This window comes from Macaca thibetana, chromosome 2 (assembly GCF_024542745.1).
Source record: "Macaca thibetana thibetana isolate TM-01 chromosome 2, ASM2454274v1, whole genome shotgun sequence".
Taxonomy (NCBI): Eukaryota; Metazoa; Chordata; class Mammalia; order Primates; family Cercopithecidae; genus Macaca; species Macaca thibetana.
This window is the reverse complement of record NC_065579.1, coordinates 74,742,146-74,765,161: the sequence shown is the minus strand read 5'-3', so window position 1 is coordinate 74,765,161 and position 23,016 is coordinate 74,742,146. Positions and strand designations below refer to the sequence as shown.

The 23,016-nt window shown below is 39.4% G+C and overlaps 1 protein-coding gene across 9 annotated transcripts in view; it reads left to right on the top strand.

The window, feature by feature from the left end:
- The window catches only part of TNIK (TRAF2 and NCK interacting kinase), a 408,855-nt gene that overhangs the window by 212,337 nt on the left and 173,502 nt on the right, over nucleotides 1–23,016 (top strand). For 8 of the 9 annotated variants that reach the window (XM_050780052.1, XM_050780051.1, XM_050780046.1 and 5 more), the window contains exon 3: nucleotides 16,188–16,244. In XM_050780052.1, coding sequence (XP_050636009.1) covers nucleotides 16,188–16,244 — 57 coding nt within the window. Of the gene's footprint in view, nucleotides 1–16,187; nucleotides 16,245–21,487; nucleotides 21,575–23,016 lie in introns of those variants that run through there. The other variant, XM_050780047.1, reaches the window with a different exon arrangement.

The following is a 23,016-nucleotide window of genomic DNA, read 5'->3' as shown; positions in this document are numbered from 1 at the left end:
GTTTTGGCTATCATTTATCATTTATTAAGTTCTTTGAGAAAAGTGGTTTTTCCCCCAGAATAAGTGAGTATGTTTGAGAAGTATTAGAATCCTGATTTTTTTTGAGTAAACGAGTTGTCTCCTGAGAATAATATAGCATTAAGCACAAAGTTAAAATTTTATTTCTATCTCTAAAAAAACAAAATTGCAATCCTCTTCAATTCTTTTCTGCACTTGAGCTTTTTCTCGGAGGACCTTACAAAGTAAATTAAGGAAGAATACTCTGTATCTAACATCAATGGTTCTCTATCAATGAGTTAATAAAGGTGGATTTCTTTTCTCAAGATTTTTCTTTAATTATTGTGTTCCCTAAAGACCACGTATATTAGAAATTTTCTTTTAGTGGTGTCTTCCCCCAAATAAGATGCCATGAGTTGATCTTGGCCATAACTGATTTGGAGAAAACCTCTGAAAATGGAACAAACAGGGAAAAATAAAAATACGTATTTTTTATAAACCTTTCTCTAGGAGTAAAATCCATTAAAAATGAAGCTAAATTTGTTGTGCGAGAAATTTAAATAATTTAATAATAAAACTGACTTAAGACTCAGGTCCCTCAGAAATGAAGACAGTGCTTTATATATAATAGCTGCTCAGTAAGGTGTCTATGAATTTAACTTTTAATTAACAGGGCTACCAACATGTTGAACCCCAGAAGATGCCACTTATATAGAAAACAATGGGAAGGGTACTTTTTGGAGTTGTGTAACAATGTGGCTTGTGAGTTGGATAAGAAGGTGTTGGGGTTTTTTAAAATTTACTATAAATATTATGTTCATTTTATGTGAAAGTAGAGTTTCTTCATAAGACCTTTCTTTGTAAAAACTTGACCACATTCCAAAGGGCACTGAAATCCATTTCAACTTATAGAAATGATGCCCTTTCAGGAAATTTTTATTGGCTACCCTTTTCCTTAATAGTGGAATAGTGTATATATTTATGATATGTTGTGAATCCCTGGGCAGGAGTTGTCAAGGTTAGACAACTCCATTGAATGTGGAGTTCAAAAGAACTCACCTTATCTGGACACTCCTATTTTGCATTTTAGTTCTGGAAGGGAAAACAGGCATAACAAGTATTTCTATTTCTATTCTTTATGAAATCCATGAGAGCTAAAAAGATTTGCCTAGAGCCTTATTGAAAAATTGAAAACTGATCAAATTCTAAATAGAACCCATGTATTTTTACTCCTTTAACTCCACTGCATTTATTATTTCCAGAGATTTTTTTTATGGCTTCTGAATTTGTTTCCTAAAATGTATTCTTCTCAAAAAGATTTTTTTATGTTTAAAAATGTAAAAACAGAAATAATATGTTTAAGAGGTATAATTCAATCTTTCAAAGCATCACATGTATGATTGCTACATATTTTTCAATATTCAAGCCCATGACCTGTTGAATGCTCATCAGTGGTTAATAAGTATTGTGTTATTATTGGCCTTAAATAACTATCACTCAGTGGTTTATTAAATCTAAGACAGATTTTCTGGTTAGGAGTTCTTGGGATATCATAAGGTATATTTTAATGATTAAAAGCCAGCAGTTCAGTTATTTTGCATATATGAGCGATAATTTTCTTTCTTTCTTTCTTTCTTTCTTTTTCTTTCTTTCTTTCTTTCTTTCTTTCTTTCTTTCTTCCTTCCTTCTTTCCTTCCTTTCTTTCTTTCTTTCTTTTCTTTCTTTTCTTTCTTTCTTTCTTTCTTTCCTTCCTTCCTTCCTTCCTTCCTTCCTTCCTTCCTTCCTTCCTTCCTTCCTTCCTTCCTTCCTTCCTTCCTTTCTTTCTTTTTCTCTTCTCTTCTTTCTCTTCTCTTTTCTTTCTTCTCTCTTTCTCTCTTTCTTCCTCTCTCTCTCTCTCTTCTCTCCTTCTTCCTTTCTTCCTTCCTTCCTTCCTTCCTTCCTTCCTTCTTTCCTTCCTTCCTTCCTTCCTTCTTTCTTTTTTTCTCTTTTCTTCCTTCCTTCTTTCTTCCTTCCTTCCTTCCTTCTTCCTTCTTCTCTTCCTCTCCTTCCTTCCTTCCTTCCTTCCTTCTTTCTTTCCTTCTTTCCTTCTTTTTCCTTCTTTCCTTCTTTCTTTCTTTTGTCTTTTTTTGAGATGGAGACTCGCTCTGTCGCCCAGGCTGGAGTGGCACAATCTCGGCTCACTGCAAGCTCCCCCTCCCGAGTTCACGCCATTCTCCTGCCTCAGCCTCCTGAGTAGCTGGGACTACAGCGCCCACCACTACACCCGGCTAATTTTTTGTATTTGTAGTAGAGATAGGGTTTCACCGTATTAGCCAGGATGGTCTTGATCTCCTGACCTCGTGATCTTCCCGCCTCGGCCTCCCAAAGTGCTGGGATTACAGGCGTGAACCACTGTGCCCGGCCAATTTTATTTTCTTAATGTCCCTCATGCAGACAGAAGCCACCAATGAAATAAACCATTAATGTTGCAAACACAAGACTGCTGAATTAAATGCTAAAAAAAAAAAAAAGCAGATTGATTCTGATCTTTTGGATCCTAGGTAAGTACCTAAGTCCCAACCAATGTGATTGAAATCAGATACTGGCAACTAGGTTGAAATTAGACTTGATATTTTCAGATCAGGTGCTGTTAGAAGAGCTCCTGCTTATGAGTCTTTGAGCATATGCCTACACCTATTTCACAATTGAAAATGAGGAAGAGGAGGAAGGAAAGCAGTTTTCATGTTTTTGTGCGGGTGACCTTAGCTGACTGAGGTCTTAACAGTTTAGGCAAAGTTTCCATCTTTCCACATTTATGTCAGGGAAAGAGGATCAAATGTTCTCTTTGGTTCAAAAAGCACAGCCTCATTCTTAACTGCTACCTGTAAGGTTGATCTGTTGGCTGCTGCTAGTAGAAATGTATCTTAGAGATACAGTTACCTCTACTTCTATACTTTATATTGCTAATATTTAAATAAAACATATAAAACATATATATTTACAGAAATAAATCTTCCTAGGTGGAAAACATACTCTGATTATCAGGCATTTTAATTTATAGTTCTGTTCTTCATTCTTTAAACATTAGAGAGAATTTAAATAGAATTTAAAAAGAGAGAGACAATATCTTATTGTTTCCTTGACTTATATGCAAGGCCAATATGAAAGGAAAATACGACCTGGAAAAATCTTGGTTTTTTTGAGCCTCAGTTTTAAAGTCTGATAATAGTAATTGTTCTATCAGAGTTGTTATGCCTTCAAGTAAGAAGTGCTATGAATTTTTTAAAAAAGAACAGAAGTGCTGTAATGCCAGCACTTTGGGAGTCAGAGGTGGGCAGATCACCTACAGTCGGGAGTTCGAGACCAGCCTGACTAACATGGAGAAACCCTGTCTCTACTAAAAATACAAAATTAGCTGGGTGTGGTGGTGCACACCTGTAATCACAGCTACTCGGGAGGCTGAAGCAGGAGAATCGCTTGAAACCGGGAAATGGAGGTTGCGGTGAGCCAAGATCGTGCCATTGCACTCTAGCCTGGGCAATAAGAGCAAAACTCTGTCACAAAACAAAACAAAAATCAAAATGAAACAAAACAAAAAAAAAGAACAGAAGGACTTGGAAAAGCGTTTCCACAAAGAGGTTAGGAATTCATTCATGCAGCACATATTGATTGAGTACCCACCATGCAGGCACTGATCTGCTACTGAAGATGGAATAGTGAACGAGACAAAGAGAAGGCCCTGCCCTCAAAACACTTCCCTCCTGGAGCAGGAAATGCCTGGTACACTTGATAAATAAATAAACTGTATAGTTTGTTAGATGATCTGTAAAGCAGGGAAGGAGGATAATGAGAGTTAAGGTGGAGTTGAAGTTTTAGATATTGCAGCCCAAAAAAGGCAATTGGAGAAGAGTCATTTGAGACTCTTTGACACATTCGAGTCAAGACTTGAAGGCAGCGAGCATTCAAGCGTGGCAAAAGGAAGAGACATGTAAAGTCCCCATGGTACATTGGAGGAAATGGAGAAGGACACTAGACCTGCAATGTGGGCGAGTGGGAGACTGGGGGGGAATAGCAGGAGAAGAGAACAGAAATGGAACCTCATAGTCACACTAAAAGCACTGTGATAACACCATTTACCCAGCCACTCTATCAAGTGTATCTACATATGTAATTTAATCCTTACTACTGCAACCTAGTGAGTTAATTGTTTTATATCAGTTCTACACAGTTAGAGGGTTTAACTCGAGACCTACTAAGTAGTCCAAGGGAACCTCATACCTCTTTCAAAGCCTTTCCTCTTAACCTCCACATCCTATATAGGACCTGCAGAGCTCTAGCTACAGATAGTCAATTCTTTCCTAGACTATGTGAAATACCTGCTTCAAAAGAGAAGATGGCCAAGAGTCAGCAAGATGCTCTCCTTGCCCGTCTCACGATCCCTGATGAGTCAACCTAAACTGGAGGCATGAAAATGTGGTAGAGAGAAGAATTTCACTGGACTCAGGGAAAACTCACCCTCCTTGAGACGAAGCTACCCGATAGGTCACAGTTGGATCGCAGCTAAATTTAGCTATAAATCAATGCATTTACTAACTAGTCAGCTACACTCCCATTCAGGCCTACCCAGAGCTTGGGGCAGATCATACTTACTTGAAAGAGCCCTTGTTCTTTCTCAGTGTGTCATCATATTTCACCTTCTTCCCTCCCCCAAGATTTCAGACAAAAGTGTTCTCAGCACTACTGTCCTGATGGGAAAGTACGGGTTTCTGAGAGGCACTTGACTCCCAGCAACTAGCTTCCCAGGGATGGATGTGTTTGCTGACAAATTGCTGTAGTCTGTGATGGCCATCACTTTGAAAGATAAGGAATATGTAAGAGCCATCCTGCATTTATAAAACAACTTTCAGTTTTCTAACATCCTTTTTGTCCTCTCACCCTCCTCCCCAAAGAACAATGTGCAGGTCTTTGCTCAGAAAGCACAATCGCAAATGCAGGCTGTGCTGACACAGAAGACATCTGTTGGAGGGGGAGAGAGATTTTCAGCCTTTGCAGAGATCTGGGTCTTCTGCTATTGCAGGTGGAACAATTAATAGGCCATAATTATTTCTTTCATACACTTTGGAGAGTCTATATTTGGATGTTATTCTTTGACCCTCTTGAGTTCTTTAATCCGTAAGTACCTAAAAGGTGGTGAATGGTATCAGTGATAGAGAATAATGCTGTTCATTTATTTTTCCTAAAAAATTGAATTTTGCTTTCCTTATTTCTTGGAAACAGATCACTTATAGCAATTGCAAGATTCCTATATCCCTGCATTTGAAGAACATCCGTTGGATAAAGGCAAACACCTTTATTCTCTTGTCATTGACCATTATATTTTTAGCTTAAAAGTTCACATGACTTATATTTTAATCAAACAAAATAATATGTTTCTGCATTGAGCTCCTGGAAGGTTTACTTATAGTTTTAAGAGTTTGTTAAGACCTAAATATTGTTTTAAAATGAAAATAGGATGTTCTTTCTAAAATTAATATAATTAGCCAGAATTGTGTCCAGTTACAATAAACCAAGTTTTGTTTAGTCCTAATAATACTTCATCAGGTTTTTTAAAAATTTAGAATATTCTGCTTAAATGGGAAAGTCTTAGAATTGGCCTCTTACACAAAAGTCAGTTGCAAAGTGGTCTCAGAAGTCACTGGGTATAGTATTGCCTGTGTTCTTAAAGAACATACATTTTTGGGGTTTAAGAAAAGATTTCACCTGTAAGATTCTACTAAGCAAAGAAAGAACAATTCATCTGCTGTGCCTCCCTTAAGCCATGGGAGATCCCTGAGGTCAAGACCTTATCTTTTGATCTTTGTAATATTAGTGCCTACTGCAGAATCTGTCATTTCATAGACTTCAGCATTCATTGAACACCTATTAAATGTCAAATTCTTTTAAAACATGGTTTCTCAACCTTGACTCCATTGACATTTTGGACCCAATTATTGTTTGTTGGGGAAGGGTGATGTCCTGTGCATTATGAAGATTTAGTAGCATCCCTGACCTCTACCCACTAGTTGTCAGCAGCTGCAGTCATAGCAATAAAAGGATGTCTCCAGACATCATCAGATGTCCCCTGGGAAGCAAAGTTGCCCCATTGAAAACCACTGTTTTAAAGGGTTTGAGAGAGATAATTTACACTTTGTGAGATTAAAAAAAAACAACTGCTTTTAAAATTCTCTCTCCTCCATATGTACATATTTACAATGTAGTATATTTCTATATGTACAATATTATCTTTTTTATTTAATTTCTTTTAAAGATCGGATCTCACTCTGTCCCCCAGGCTGGAGTGCAGTGGCACAGTAACAGCTTACTGCAGCCTCAAACTCTTGGGCTCAAGTTATCCTTCCACCTCAGCTAAGTAACTGGGACTGCAGGTGCATGCCACTAGGTCTGGCTAATTTTTAAATTTTTTTGTAGAGACGGGGTCTCACTGTGTAGCTCAGGCTGGTCTTGAGTTCCAGGCTGCAAGTGATCCTCCTGCCTTGGCCTCTCAAAGCACTGGAATTATAGGCATGAGCCACCACACTCAGCCTATATATGTTTTAGGTATATAATTTTTAGATATAATTTTAATAACATACATGTTACGTGTATGTATAATAAACACACCCATTCTTATAGGGGAGACATTTGGCCGGGAGTGCTCACTGTAGTCTTTTTTTTTTTTTTTCAGTGGGAATCATTATGACTCCAGTAAGTTGCTCACTAAATTTCATCTGTCACTGTGTTCCCGCTCAGATACAACTAAAGCCTATTGAAATTGATTTTTGTGTCAGTAACAGAGCAGGGATTTAGTAAGAACCTGAAAGCTTCCCTTTCATTACTAGTCTTTTCCCCCCGTATTACTTTAGATTTGGTGGGCCCTAATTATATTCCAGTCTTTTCCCTGCTGACATTTCTTTTGTTTTAATTAAAACTGCTGGAGGTTGGAGGACACTGTGGGAGAGAGTTTATTCATCAAAAGCCCAAATAAAGAGCCAAATGGGTCCCCATTTGTGTTCCTGCTGCCCCAAGAATGATAGCTGGGAACACTGTGGTCCTTTGCCTTTGTTTTTTCTCATGACACCAGTGTGGTCCTTTTTCTTTCTGAACAGGAGACTGCTCCTGCTGCTGCTGCAGAAGTCTATTAAATGACTGAGACAGCACTGTGGGTGGACTGGCTTCCTATCGAAGCCATACATTAGGCAAAATGAAACGCAGCATTGCCTTTTTATTATTATTATCATCTATTTCCCCCAACCCCCAGCCTATCGTGTCTGTGGTCCAAAGCCAACCCTGTCCACTCCCAATCACCTGGTTGTAAATCTCAGACAATGGGGCCGGCTTCGGGCTGCGTTTGGCAACCCTGTGCAGGGCGAGGGGAGAGGATGTAATATATCTTCTTAATCTGCAGCTGGGAGGTGGGATGGAGCGAGCAAAGAGTCTGCCAGAGGTCCCGAGGGGAAGACAGAGTTGCCTCATAAAGTAGTCCTTAGAGAGGGAGCTATTGATTTGAAATCTTTAAAAATGAACCCTCCTTCTCCAAGAACAGTTGCATCGTCCTACCTCTAGTTAGTACCATCTCAGGAAAAGAGGAGGCAGAGGTGAATGGATGTTGGCAGGGCAGTGTCTGGACCTTGCTTTTCTCTTGATGCATCTGTCTCTCCCTGACCCTTTCCTCTGGTAAGCTGTTGTGATTATGACATGCAGAATGCTGATGTCTCTAGTGAGCCTCCAGGGCCTATTTCAGCGACCTAGTTTTCTTAGTTAACACTTGGAAAAGAAAACAAAAACAGAACCTTGACGAGCAAAACACTCACATCAGATCACGTGGCTTTCCCCTCCAGTTATGACACCGTAAGCCATTCTTATAGTCCTCTTTTTTCTTAAGCTTCTGACACTCGTAAGTAGACATTTCCCCAAATTCTATCGAGATTCTGCCAGGTGTAGCCCCTGATGGATCACAGGAATCTCTGTTCATTGTGATGTGTGGCAATTTACAAGATTCACTAGGCCTAGAAACTGGATGTTTTCCAGTGTGATTTAGCACTTACCCCCTTTGCAAGATGCTGTCCCAGGCAATGTCCGAGGATTAAACAGGTTTAAGGTGGAGTTCCTGCCTTTGAGGGGCTCTCTGTTTTAGTGTGTAGAAGCCATGTGCCTGGGGGACTGCATTTTAAGGGCATTAGGGACTTACGGTACCCAGAGGAGAGAGAAGTGGGCTCCAATACAACTCACACAGGTTATTTAAAGTTATTAAGGGCTATACGCCCTCACATTTAACATTTTACAGGTTGTATTAAGAACCTTTTTCGTGTCTTAAGAGGGTTATTGACCTTTCTACTATCACTAAGTTCATGTATTTAAAAAACTTTTTTCCTGGATTCTTAGATTTCATGGAGTACTAAAATCTCACTCTGTTACCCCCCACCCACCACCAAAACAAAAACAAAAACAAAAAAACAAAAAACAAACAACAAAAAAACTGGGAACCAATATATGGTTAACTTTTTTTTTTTTTTTTTTTTTTGAGACGGAGTCTAGCTCTGTCGCCCAGGCTGGAGTGCAGTGGCGCATCTCTGCTCACTGCAAGCTCCGCCTCCCGGGTTCACGCCAAATGGGCATTTTAACACCAAAAATAAGAATCCTACTTAAGTTGAATACCTCTTGTTTTCTGAAAAAAATCACCACTGGGTCCTTATTTTTCACCTTTTACTGGAGTTGTGTGTAAACTTTACCTTGGACTAGTGTTCAGGTACCAGGGTTTTGAATGCTGTTTATGGCCCCAGGTGCCATTCTTGGCTCAGGGGATAGGGAAGGCTATTGTGCTGGGTGCGGAGGAGTGGGATATTTGGAGAGGCTGAAGAGTTGGCTGCATGTACATATTTTGTCCCCATCCTTTGAGCCCCCACACCTAGGGGGGTTAGTCCTCCCAGAAATGAATGTATAAAAGCCACAGATGAGGTCGGGCGTGGTGGCTCACGCCTGAAATCCCAGCACTTTGCAAGCCAAGGTAGGCAGCTCACTTGAGGTCAGGAGTTCAAGACCAGCACGGCCAACATGGCAACACCCTGGCTCTACTAAAAATACAAAAATTAGCTGGGCATGGTGGTGGGAACCAGTAATCCCAGCTACTTGGGAGGCTGAGGCAGGAGAATCACTTGAATCCAGGAGGTGGAGATTGCAGTGAGCTGAGATAGTGCCACTGTATTCCAGCCTGAGCAACAGAGTGAGACTCCGTCTCTAAATAAATAAATGAATGAATGAATGAATAAAATCAAAAATTTTTAAAACGCCACAGATGATTGTGATAATTCTGTGGTATAAATTAGATGGGAGCCAGTGAGAGCTTTGGTTTTGTGCTTATTTTTTGGGTTGAGAGGAGGTTACTGGGAAGTGTGTTCTTGGCTCAAGGCCCTGGCCCAGAGGCTGGCTCTTCTGCTTTTGAGCTCTCATCACCCCTCAGCTTGTCTGCCTCGTCACTGCTGTCACTTCAGCTGTGCGTGCCTTTCCTGGGTACAGGCATTAGGCTCCCTGCCACGGAATCTGCATACATTAACTATTGTCTGCTAAAAATTGTGACTATTTGATTTTTTTCCCGTTAAGCATCCATTTTGATTTATAAACTGAGCCAAGCTGGCAGCCATGAGGACTGAAGAATCCTAGTTTCTAACAAAGAAAAATGAAACCTAGTCTCTTCTTCCCCACTTCCTGTCTGTGAGCAAGTCTCAGCTTTCGGTTGGCCTACCCCTGAACAGTCTTGAAAACAATCCATTTTCTGTCACTCAGAGGTGCCAAGCAAAGGAATTCACAGTGAGTGGTGTTGAGATGGAGAGTAATTGCTTGGGTACCATCTGAGTCAGTGCCTTGCTTTACCTCTGCCACAAGTCTGGGAGCCATAAAGTCTGAATCACAGTTCTGCACATATGGAGAGCAGGGTTTCTAAGCCACCAATGAATGGCACATGTAGGCCAAGGAAACACAAAGGCTCCATTTAACCTGGGGAAGACTCAGGAATGGACATCGTGCCAAGTATACTCTGTTCCATGTTACTTGATCATAAGGATCTTTGGAGTCTTTTCATAAAGTTGTCTTGTCTACCTCTTTGCCTCAAGACATATTGTATCAAAGAAAGGTAGCATTCCTAAAGATGTCCAGATAGATATTAACTAACCTTTAGTTTCAACTGGGAGTGGAAAAGCAGAGTTCACCTTTGCTATCATCATGACAGCTCAGAAGTAAAGCTAAAACCAATTTCTGGTTTCTCTGTGATCTATGGAAAGGGAAAGTAAATTGGTCTCTGGTCTCTCTGTAGAGTTTAAAAGAACTTCATCCACTTAAATTCATCTTCCAGCTTTTTATTTATGAGCAAAATAATTATAATTCCTGCTTACAACCCCACCCTATCTGGTCCCATACACTCTGTGGCTGGGGAAATGTGGGGGTAAGGGAAACTGATGTAGACATGTGGATGGTACCAAGAACCCAAACACAACCCTCAAATTTCATGCCTTGATTGAGTCTGTTTTTCAGCAAATATTTGCTGAGTCCCTGCTGTGCCAAGCACTATGAAGGCACAAGGGAAATACATATCCAAACTGTTCCCAAGTTCTCTTCATTTGGCCTCCTGTCCATTCCCACATTCTCCACCATTTCCATCCTAATCCAAGTTGCCATCATCCTTCACCTGTCTCCAGGACGGAGCATGACCTTGGGAGAGGCGGCACTTTGGCTAAGGGCCATTCCCAGAGAGGGACCTGACTGAGAGTTGTCAGGTACTTCAGTCTGTACTCAAGAATCTTGGTGGTACACTGCAGCATCTATGATTGATACACAGATGATAGATAGATGATAGATAGATGATAGATAGATAGATAGATAGATAGATAGATAGATAGATAGATAGATAGAATCAGAACAGGTGAGCCATAAAACAACAGCTGCCATTACTACATATTCTACATTCTGCTTTTTTTCGTTTTGATTTGATTTATTTTCATGGTTCTGGTGATGCATGTTTTGAAGAAAAAAATGTGCTGGCTATGATCAGTGGGGTTGGGATAGGATGCTACGGAAACACAGAGGTGGAGTACGCATTTGCAATTAGGAAATTGAAGAAGACTTCCTCAATAAAGTGGAGATTAAATCTAGGGTAGATAGGAAGGAGAATGAGCCACTCTCTACCTGTGTGTGAGGGTCCTTGGGCAGGAGGATGAAGATAGTTGGGAGAATGTGTGAATTTTCAACAAAGATGGTTTGCTTATGTACTTTGCCAGAAATAAATGTATGTGGGTGACCTAGAAATGAAAGTATTCTGTCTTCCGGGCTAGCCTTAGGCTAGCAGCTCAAAAACCCTCTTGCTCTTCCTTAGAAAATAACAACAGCAACGGAGGTGAAGCTTATATGGCTGTTAAAACAAAACTGTTGTCTTCTCTTGCATTCATTTTAGGGAAGAGTTGAAGGAGTAGGGTATTGTATTAATCGTACTTGAGTGATTTGGATTTCACCTGGATGTTGAATTATTTTACGTAGAACAAGGATCAGCATAGTTTATTGCCTCAAAAGTGAGGGAGAAGAAGGGAAGAGGGGAGCAGAGTAGTGTGTGTGTGTGTGTGTGTGTGTGTGTGTGTGCGTGTGTCTGAGGACCAGACTGAGCCATGCCCCCAGCACTGAGTGGCCCCAAGGCTCTGCCTCCCTTGTTTTGATGCCTTTCTTGTTCCTTTCTGGTGGATATGCTTTTTATGCTTTAGGTCATTATCTGACATTAGGCTTGGGGTCCTATCAGATTATCAGTTTTACTTTTCTAGATTTAGTGTGTTCACTAGATTTTGCCATTATTGGTTATTTCAGTAGGAAAAAAATAATTTAGTTCATCCTTTTATTAAAAAAATGACTCAGCAACTGCAATCTGACAGGACATTTTCTCTAATTTTCATGGAGAATTTTTTTTAACTCTTTTGTCTCCTTTTAGAAGTTTTTTCTTTTCAGAATTTAATTTTCAGTTCTTGGTTGCACATGTATATTTTTTTCATTCATTCATTTGTCCATTTTAGAGATGGGATCTTGCTGTGTTTCCCAGGCTGGCCTCAAACTCCTGGAGTCAAGCCATCCTTCTGCCTCAGTAGCTGGGAGTACAGACATGCAACACTGCACGAGCTTGAAACATGTATTTTAGATCTAAATTTAGATGGCATCTATATTTGCATTTTAAATTTATCTTATATGGAAAAATACGTTAGAATTGGGGTACTATTACATTTTCCCTTCAAAATTCTATTGCAATAACATCCCCCTTTGCTGCACTGCCCCCAAATTTAAAAAATAATTATTAAAAAATAAGTTATTAAAAATCCTATGTAAAGCAGAGATGACTGATTTGATATTTATTTCAAGTTAAGTAAAATATTAAAAGTTTGTTTTAAAAATGATTTTAAAAGTTTGGTGGTAGAAATTTGTGATTTAGGAGCTGGATGGTAGAAGAGGGATGGAGGAGAAAGTGTCCTGAGTTTAGATGTGAGATTTTGGCCTCATCTCTAAAAGGAGAGGACTGGATTAGGCTCTTAGGGGCCCTTCCTACTCAATTCATTTCTGATTTTATAAAGTTGCCTCTTTAAAAACTGTCCTACAATGACTGTGCCTCAGGTTCCTAGTGAGCTTTAAGTAGGCTGACTCTCTGCCATTCCCTGCAAGTCTGCCTTAATCTGGATCATAACTTGGCCTGATCTTCTCTGGTGATATGAAAGACACCTCACGCTGGGCAAGTTGCTTCATGGCCCTTTCCTGATCAGCGACGTGTGGCAGCTCAGCGTCCTTCCTGCTCGGGAGCGTGGGGATGCCTTTGCCTGCGAGTGAGCTGAGGCTGCTGATTGTTCCACCTCCGGGACCTCACATCAGCCCAAACTGCCATCCCAAGGCGTATTATTCAGTCGTCTGTCAGACCCACTGAGAACTGCTGTTTCAGCCGGGAAATGAAATTTGAAATGGAAGAAACATAATGTTGTCTTCCTTTCCAGTGTTACCTTCCGTCATTTTCATAGTGGCTACTTAAAAAACAAACAAACAAAAACAAAACAAAAGACACAATAGCAACAACAAAAGCCATGTATACTTAAGTTTTTTAAAAGAGCTGATATTTTATTTATTTCCACAAGAACTGCCCACTGCCTGTGTTTGAAATGTAATACAGGTCACTTTTATCCTGCCTCATCTCTGGCCTTGGGCCAGTACCATAGGCTAGCTCAGCCCTACGCTGCTGATGGAAAGAACTAGGTGTTGAGGTGTCCTTGTAACAAATTATTCACTCAAAGAGGATTTCCTGCTTCTTAAGGACTTAAAAAAAAACTACTGCAAAGTCTCTCAAAGTGCATGCTGGCAGACATGCCTCAGGGACTCCCTCAGGAATGAGGGGAATTGGGAGGCAGAGCAGACTAGAGTTGGGTGCTCAAGTCCCTGCTTGAACCAGGGGAGTTCACTTAAGGTTTTATTTGGGAAGAAGGTTGGGCTGCAAATGGAGCCACAGGGGAAGGAAGGAAGAGAGGAAGGAAGACCAGAGAGGGAGAGAAGGCTATTAATCCTTTGAGGTCCTTGGAATAATACACCCAGGGACATGTTCATTGATAGACAGAAGTGATGAGGAATTGACAGTGAGGTATCAGAGGACAGAGTACTTTAATTGAATCTAGAAAGAGAGAGTAAGTTGTCTGAGGAGTCAAGAAGGCAAAGGGCACCCCAGACCAAGAAAACATACCATCTGAGAGGCAAGAAACAATAAAGTACATTTACAGAAGTGCAAACTGTTTGTTCTCAAGGTCCACAGAGTAAGAGCAAGTGGGAGCCTACCAAGGTGGTGTGGCAGAAAGGGGGTCAGCTCTTGAAGGGCCTTGCAAGCCGTGACCAGTGGTTTGTCTGTATCCTGTTACACATACCATTACAATAATTTCAATGCAAATCAGCTATATAATATCAGACAGACCTTCTGTATTTGCCTACATTTCCCCTACCCTCTTTCAGTGCTTTAATAGATGAAGCCATTATTTAAGACATGATTTATAGCCATTACTTGAAAGTCCACTGTTGGTTACAAAGCTGTTGATTCCTTTGCAAGGGTCATCATTACGGCATCACAGACTCAAAAGAGGACGCTGTTGCTACTTCTTCTTTGTGCAAGATTGACTCATGGTTTGCAGGAAAGGTAGCATTGCTGCTCTGCAAGAAAGTTAGTGTTCCTGGTTCTGTAGCAGTGGCACTTCTCTCCCTATCAATCTTGTGAAAACTAAATTTCTACATGCTCCTTGGGATGGAAAGAGTTGGTAGGGCTGACACCCACTCACTGCCCTCTACCAGCCACTGAGCCCAGTCCCCCTACATTTTGTAGATGGGGAAATGAGGGCCCAGACACACCTGATGGTCATGGGCAGAGCCTGGGCAAGAACTGGGCCTCTGGGATTCTGGTCCAGGGCTCTTTACAAGGTAACACGCCACCCCCTCCCTTGATTTCAGGAAAGTTGAAATAAATGTGAGGGGCTGTATCTGTGACCATATTGGATTACTGACCTACTGTCTCCTTCTTTGTGCTCTTTCCCCAGTGAGGAGGAAAAAAGGGCAGCAGAATGGGGGTCAAAAGTGGAAGGAAGCACTACCAGAATCAGAGTAAATAGATTTTTAAAGCTGAGATATGTGAGAAGAAAGAGGGCAGGCGGAATGGGCAGAAGTTAAAAGACCAGCGGAGTCGGGAAAATTAGGGTAGTAAGGGAGAGAAGTAGCAGAAAAAGGGAAAAGATTCAAAAGCATGAAGATATAGGAGCTCTCAATTACAAAACTGACCCAATAATGTTTTCTACCACAATTTTTTAAAAATTTGATCCAACTAAGCTAGCACATTTTCATGAGCTTCAACTACTGAATCTAAATCATACCAGGCCAATCACTTTTTCCACACCACAATTATATATGCCTCCTTATCTGTTGTTAATTCATAAACATGCCACAGCATCTATGGGGTAGACCCTTACTTTTCCAGGTACTGGAAATACATTGATGAGACACAGTGCTTGCCTTTAGGAAACATATAGTTCAGTAGGGAAGACAACATTTAAAATTAATCAGAAGACAGGACCATACATAATTACAACCAGCATCTGCTGACAGCTAATCTGCATATGTCACTGTCAAGTACTTTGTATACATTATCTCATATCGTTCTCACTACAATTCTGTGCATTAGGTATTATTATTTCAGTTTTTGAGATGAGGAGACTGAGGCTTGGAAGGTTGAGGGACTTGCCTAAGGTCATGCAGCTAGGTTTTGAACCCCCCTGATCTTAGAAGCTGCATTTTATTGCCTGATAGCAGCAATAACTAAAATGTATTTTGGAAACTATATATAAAATTCATGTAAAAGTAGTGAGTATGACCATCTTTGCTGTTGTCTGAGAGTCACATTTAGACATTGTGTTTTCTCAAGGAGCAAGCAAAGAGAAAATAATTCTCTTCTGAGAGTGCCCCCTTGGCGCTCCCTACTTGCTTCTGATTTTGCCATGTGGTTGCTGCTTCACTGTGCTTCTAAAGACCAAAAGTGCCCACCTTGGGGAAGCAGTCCCTAATGTTCAACACTGTCTCCTTGATCACAAATTTGGATTGATTGCTGTCTGTTTTATTTTAGGTTCCCTTTTAAATAAAGATAAATGAACAATCTCAGGTGAATTATAGCAGAATCATATCCAGTTAAAACCATTACAGGATATTTTAAGAATGAAAGAAACCAAAGTTTCTTCATCTACCAAGTGTTTTCTAACAGAGAGATATTTGTGTATTTTCCACGCAGGCCTAGCTCCCCTTCCACGTAAATCCTTCTCTCACATAAGCTCTTGTCAAATGCCTTGGAGAGGAAGCAGAACCAAATTGTTCAACATTGCATCTTTTATTTGACTTGACACCCACTGTGAAAATAAACAAAGCGACTGGGGATGTTTTACAAAACAACCACTAAGTAGAGATGGTGTTTCTGTGTGTGTCTGTCTTTCTCTCTCCCCTCATTGACATAGTACAGCACTGATCCAAGCAATTTTTCTTTATGGTTGGAATTGAACGCTAGGCTGGAGTGCAGTGGCCGGATCTCAGCTCACTGCAAGCTCTGCTTCGTCATCAGAACTAAATCTTTTGTTATTATTTTTCCTTTACAGGGTCGTCATGTCAAAACGGGCCAGCTTGCAGCCATTAAGGTTATGGATGTCACAGGGGTAAGTATCTTTATCTTGCCATCCCTATAGCCATGCAGATGCTCCTTGACTTACGACGGGGTCACATCCTGATAGGCCCATCATAAGTAGAAAATATCCTAAGTTGAAAATGCATTTAATACACATAACCTACCTATCGAACATGATAACTTAGCCTAGCCTACCTTAAACATGCTCAGAACACTTACGGTAGCCTACAGTTGAGGAGTCATCTATCACAAAGCCTATTTTATAATAAAATGTTGAATATCTCATGTAATTTGTTGATTACTATATTGAAAGTGAAAAACAGAATGGTTATACAGGTACTTGAAGTATGATTTCTACCAAATGCATGTTGATTTCACACCACTGTTAGTCAAAAAAATCGTACGTTGAACCATTGTAAATGAAGGGTCATCTGTATATTTGTAATAAAGAAGTTAATGATAGAAAAAAATTGTTTTCCAGAAAAATAATCTTCCTAAATATCTAATATTTTCACCCACTTGTGTTTAACGTGAAGAGTATGCAGTAGCTGACTGAAGAGATCATGGGTACATCACTCTAATTAAATGTGATACCTACACACTGCCTTATGTAGTTAGAGTGAATACTGTGTGCCAATAATTTACATAAGCACAACCACAGATATTTGCATATGAATGCAGAACAAGGATTTGAAGATATTAAATGAATAATACTGAGATTATACAGAAGAAATGAGTCTTAACTGTTTTCCCAAAGGTCTGCCTACCACTGGAGTAGACAGGAGCTTGGATGACTCTAAGATCCTAGTAGGATATTTAACATGAATATTTCCCAAAACAAAATATTACTGATCAAATAATCACAATAAACACAAATTCTTATCATTATAGAACAACACTGAAACAAAATTTCTGCCTAGATAATCAAAAGCAATCTAAGAAATAGATTTTATTTTAAATACAATCTAATGTTTTCTATCCTTTTGCTAGGCTTACTTAAAATATTTTAATGCCTTTTCAAGAGTACACAGCAAAAATCAGACTTGAAAGGATTCACTGGACATCAAAGGCATGTTAATAATTTTCTGTTGTCCTGGGGATTTTTCTAAGATGTCTGTCTGCTGTACATGAAAGCTGAAAGACCAAAGTCTTCCATTCAGTCCAGAAGTTGATTATTCAATATAAATAGACATAGAATGAATGGGTCACACAAAAGCATCAAATAAGAAAAACACATAGGAAAACTAAATAAATAAATAAGAAAGACACACAATATGTCTGTATGACAAACTTCAACCCATACCTTTTGGGCTCACTTTGCTACCTTTGATAAGTATATGTTATATGATAGTTACCTATCATAATACACATTTCACTAATTATTGTTTACACCACACATTGTACTGACTTACGATTTATCTAAATTCCTCTTTAAGTTATATGTATTTTTAACGAGTAAAAGATTTTGTTCCTGTACATTTGTTACCATTTAGTTCAAGTACTAATTCTTTTTATTTGTCTTAAATACATTATTTAAGTTTCAGGTGTTGCAAAAGTTCAAATATTTAGTCCCAGTTAGTTTATTAATTCACCTGGCCTTTACTGAATAATAAACTGCATGTTCATTATATTAATTCGGTTTAAGAAAACTCTAAATAACAGAAGATTAAGCAAAATAGAAGTGTCTCGCTCTCTCATGTTAAAGGAGCCTAAAGGTGGACAGCCCAGGGATGTATGTCAGTGATGTGGTAGAGTGAAGGATGTTTTTATCTTTCTCCTCCATCATTCTAATGCACAGCATCCACAGTTATGGTTGCTTTATGGTTCAAGATATTTACTGGGTTTCCATTGATCACACTTTATGGCAGGCAGAAAAGGGAGAACAGGAGAAGCAGAGGGGTACAAATGAGCCCCTTCCAGTGAAATATTTTCTACTTCCATTCAACATTACTACTTCTGTTTTCATTGCCCCTATCTAGCTGCAAGGGAAGCTAGAAAATATAGTCTTTTATTCTACTAATGTGTCTAGTTAAAAATCCAGATTCTATTAGTCAGAAATGAAGGGAGAGTGGATACTAGAATGGTCAATTATCAGGATCTGACACAAAAATTAAGATCAGATACTATCAGTCTCTACATAGAAACCCATTATAAATATATAAACATTTTACAAAGCTCCAACCACAGGACGAATCAGAATTTGTTTTGCAATTCAGCTGAAGTCATACTACTGTATTTTCCTTGGATTGAATAGAATCTCTGCATAATGACATGAGCTTGGCAGTTTAACAATTAATGGCTGTGGAAGGAGTCCAAGACATTCATGCTCTAGATTAAATTCTATTGTGTGGTTCTGAAGAACTACAGTTGAGAGTTCCACTGATGTCATTAATCTCGGTGCATAAAATGCATATTGATGCTCAAAGTATGACTCTGAACAATTTAAAGCCTCACAAGTAGAACCAGAAACTATACAAACTACTCAAGAACCACTATTGCTAGACCACCTTGCTTGGAATTAAAAGTTACAGTTATTTTTCCCAGGGTATGTATTGTCAGCTTAAGGAATGTCTGTCAGTCTTTCTAAACTGGGTTTCATTAAGCATCTAAGCCCTACAGAAGATGACTTGAGAGACTGTCTTCTCAATTCTCCCAAGGAGAGTACAGATGTAAGGCCATTTTACATGCAAAGGAGTGTCAATCCATTACATAGAGTGGATACTTTATAGTATTTAGGCTTAATTATCTTGGGGAACTCCTATTGAGGAGGGCTAGATAGTTTCTGTGATTCAGTCACATCATTGATGATTATTTAACCACTGACTTTTAACAAAGGCAAACATGGATGCACATCAGGAAATGGTTTTCTTATTTTTGTGGTGTCTGATGTGGCATCAAGTGACGTTTGTATCACCCCCTTACACATCACAGTCAACATAAAATTTCCTTTGTGAAACTCATGTGGTGCCTTTAGAAAACAATCTATTCTATTTTGCCATGTTGTCTTTTGTGTATTACAGAATGCTGTAAAAGCTTCTTACCAATTATTATAATTGTACTCATTATGACTGCTCTGTTAAAAACTGAAATCAATTCTCAAAGGTCATCTTTGTTAATTGTATGCTATGACCTACTACAAAGTTACTATAGTTTATTGTTATGAAACTGATAAAGCCACAAGCCTAAAATCCATTTTTAAATTATTGTTTTTATTCTATATCACTTCCTTTTTTATATAAAATAGCCATTGAGAGAACTGGATATAATGCTTATATCCTTCCATTTTTAGAGCTGAAACACTTCCAAATTTGCCAACATTTGCTTCAGAATTCGTGCTTAAACTCAGAGTAGGCCTTGAAGATCTTAAGTTCATGAAATCATTATGGAAATTTCCCCCATTTTGTCACAGTCTGGGGTTTACCTCTCAGCTGGATTTTTGCACTCTAGATTGACCTATGGCATCTAGGAGGAGCTAGACCCTTCCAGGTAGTGTTTCTCAAAGTGGACCATCAGCATCAGTGGGCAGTCAGCACCCCTAAGGTACTCATGAGAAATGCAGATTCCTGGGCCTGCCGCAGGATTTCTGGGGTAGCTTCAAAATCTGCCTTTTCTATAAACTCTTCGGAGTGTCACACACATCAAAATGAGAGTACCACTTTTCTAGGGTCTTGTATTTACTTCTTTCTGGCCACCAAGTGTGAAGGAGCTATTTTTTTTTTTTTTGATAACCCTGTAAATAATCCCCATTTTCATTTGGATAAAAATTCCTAGTGTAAAGTAGTCCCATTACAATGACACCTTGAGGTGCATATAAGATTTAATGAAATTAAGTCTTAATATTGTAAGCTTTTCCCTTTACAATGACTGGTTGTGATTACTCAGGACATTTGAGGTTGTAGTACCAAACCTCCACCTAAACTGAATGAAGCTGAAAAGGGAATTTACCAGCTTGTATGAATTAAAACAACAAAAACCTCAGCAGGATGCAGAGAGTCACCTAACATGATCAGGATTTTGTCTCTCTCCATCTGTGGGCTCTGCTTTCGTCCCAACAGCAGCTGCAGGCTCATGTTTTCACTACCCCATTGCCATTAGTCCCTGCAAAGGTGCCAGTCTGAGTATCAGTGGTCCAGCTTGGACCATATCCCCATCCCTGAGCCAATTTCTGACTCTCCAGTCCACGCTGGGCTGGATGCCTGGCTCTGCAACCTACCGCAGGGACTGAGAGTTGGAGACAGTTGATTTCTCAAAGAAAAACCTGAGCGTTATTATAGAAAAGGGTGGAAAAGATGCTGGGTGAGCAAAAACAGGAGAATTCTATGACCATAATATCATACATTCTAGTGAGTGTGTTCAAAAGTGATTTGATCCTTAAGTAAACTGTTTCTCTAGTTACACTTTTTATATTCATATCAAAAAGAATAATAATGGTAGCTAGCACTAAATGAGTGATTACTATGTGCCAGAACTCTTTAAAATACTTTCCATATATTAATTCATTTGATCCTCTCAGCAACTAACCAAGCAGGTTCTATGATTAGCCCCATTTTAGAGATGTGAAAGCGAGGCATTTTAAGTATCTTGCTCAGTGTAACATGGCTGCCAAAGGAAGGAGTGAATATTTCAGCCTGAGCAGTGTAACCCCATCCTTTAAGTCTATCCTCTTAACCACATTGTTTTCAGTCTTCAATTCATGTAGTGTTTAATTTCATGTGATTCTTTTTTCATTGATTTATTCAACAAACATTTACTAAAATCTACTTTATGATAGGCACTGGAAATTTGAAGATGAAAAAAATAGTCTTTTGCCTGTTCACAGTAACACAACCTTGCCCTAAATATTTATAAATAAAGGTTATACACTTTATAACAAGGTTGTAGAATTTGTAAATAATGTTACTTGTAAACTTTGATGGGACTGTGAGGAGACAGTCCTCACTGAGGAAGCCCAGGAGGACAATCAGGTGAGGATGTTCCGGCCAAGAATACAACTGGTGCCAAGGCATGAGGCTGAGACGGCATGTTCTGGAAACTGCACATAGCTTAGTTTCGAGGGTAAAAGTGCCAAGAAGGGGTTGATACAAGATGAATCTAGACACGTTAGGATGGGCCAGGTTATGAAGGAATTGAATACTGTGACAAGGAGTTTACAACGTTTTTAATTTTTAGTTTTCTCAGTAGAACACTTTGATCAAATAGTCTTGGGGAAAAACCCAATATATAAAAGAAATGTAAGGAGACTTGCTTTTCTTTTCTTTTTTTTTTTTAACCAAGGGTGGGAGACCGTAAGTCCTGACTCCTTTCCTCAAACTACTACTAGAGCCAATGCAAGAGCCAGAAGTTGAACAGGAGAGTGACACGGTAGGATTGCCTACTAGGAGGATCCATGCTAAGCCCTGCTTCCCTGAATTCCTATTTGTGTCTTACTGAATTTCTGTAGGTGAAGCTTCTGACCAGCCTCCATCTCTTTCTGAAGAGTAAGGAAGTGGTCTTCTCCCAGTAGTAGACTGCTTTGCCCATCATTAAAGGGTTCAGTGAATGCTTGCTGAAATTGCACAGAAAGAAAAGAAAAATCTTTTCATCTTGGGTTGTTTGGAAGAGTAAGGGGGACACATTGTTCCAAGTACATTTGGTTCTTTCATCCCAAAGGGAGGCAGTTCAGTGGCGTAATTAATAGCATGCACATAATAGTATTGTTAATAATAATAATGACAATAGGCACAGGCCAAAAAGGGGCTAATACTGATTGCTTATTATGTGCCAAGCATTGTTCTTAGTACTTAACATGTATAAATTAATCCTTAAAACAACGTCCATTAGGAGAGTACTGCTGTTATATCTGTTTTACAAAGGAATTGACAGCAGAGAGCCCAAGAAACTTGCCCAAGCCCCACAGATAGTAAATGGCAGGGTTGGAATTCAAGTCGAGCCAGTCGGGGCATATGCACACGCTCTACAGACATCTTATTATAGGATGAGAAATGGGAGAGTATTGCCAGAGCATGGCCTTCAGATTCAGAGAGAGCTGGGCTTATGTTCCACTCATCTCCTTACTGATTGTGACCTTGGGCAAATCTTAACTTTTCTGAGCCACAGTTTTCTTATTGGTTAATGTTGCAAGCTTGTTTTGGGACTTAAATGGGATATAATATCTTGTACCTGATACATAATAGGTCCTCAATACATGATTTTAATGGTTAGTGCCAGTAAGGTACATTGAATCACTGAATAAGACAGGCAATAGGAATGAAAAGATTTCAGTGTGCATTAAAATCCTGTAGTTGTGTATTTTGATGACAGCCTGATCTGTGAACTGCATGCCAACTTGTGTTAGTTAATTGCTGATATGGGTAAATAGTTTGCACTCACCCTATCTTTACCACCTCAGTTACAGAGTTGTTAGCCTTACCCTGAATAGTAGGTAGCTGAAAAAATGGCTTACTAGAGCAGGATCCAGGAAAGAAAGTGAAGCTAGATTCCAGAGGCTGAAGGCTGAAATCACAAGATTTAATTCATTCATTTACTTGAGAATGAATGAATGCACCGTGCTACGGAGTCATCCGGTGAACAAGACAGACATGGGCACTATCTTCTGGAATCTTATATTTCAGTACAAGACATTTAGTGGTTAAACAATAGCAGTCACAATTCTGATTAGCTTCCAAGCAGTCTACAGAGTATGAAGAGAGAATTTAAGAAGAAACTGACCTAGCTGAGTGGCCAATAAATGACTTCTGAGAAAGTGACAGCTGTGTGAGATCTACAGGATGAGTAGACCTTGGTTAGCCAAGTGAAGGGGTAGG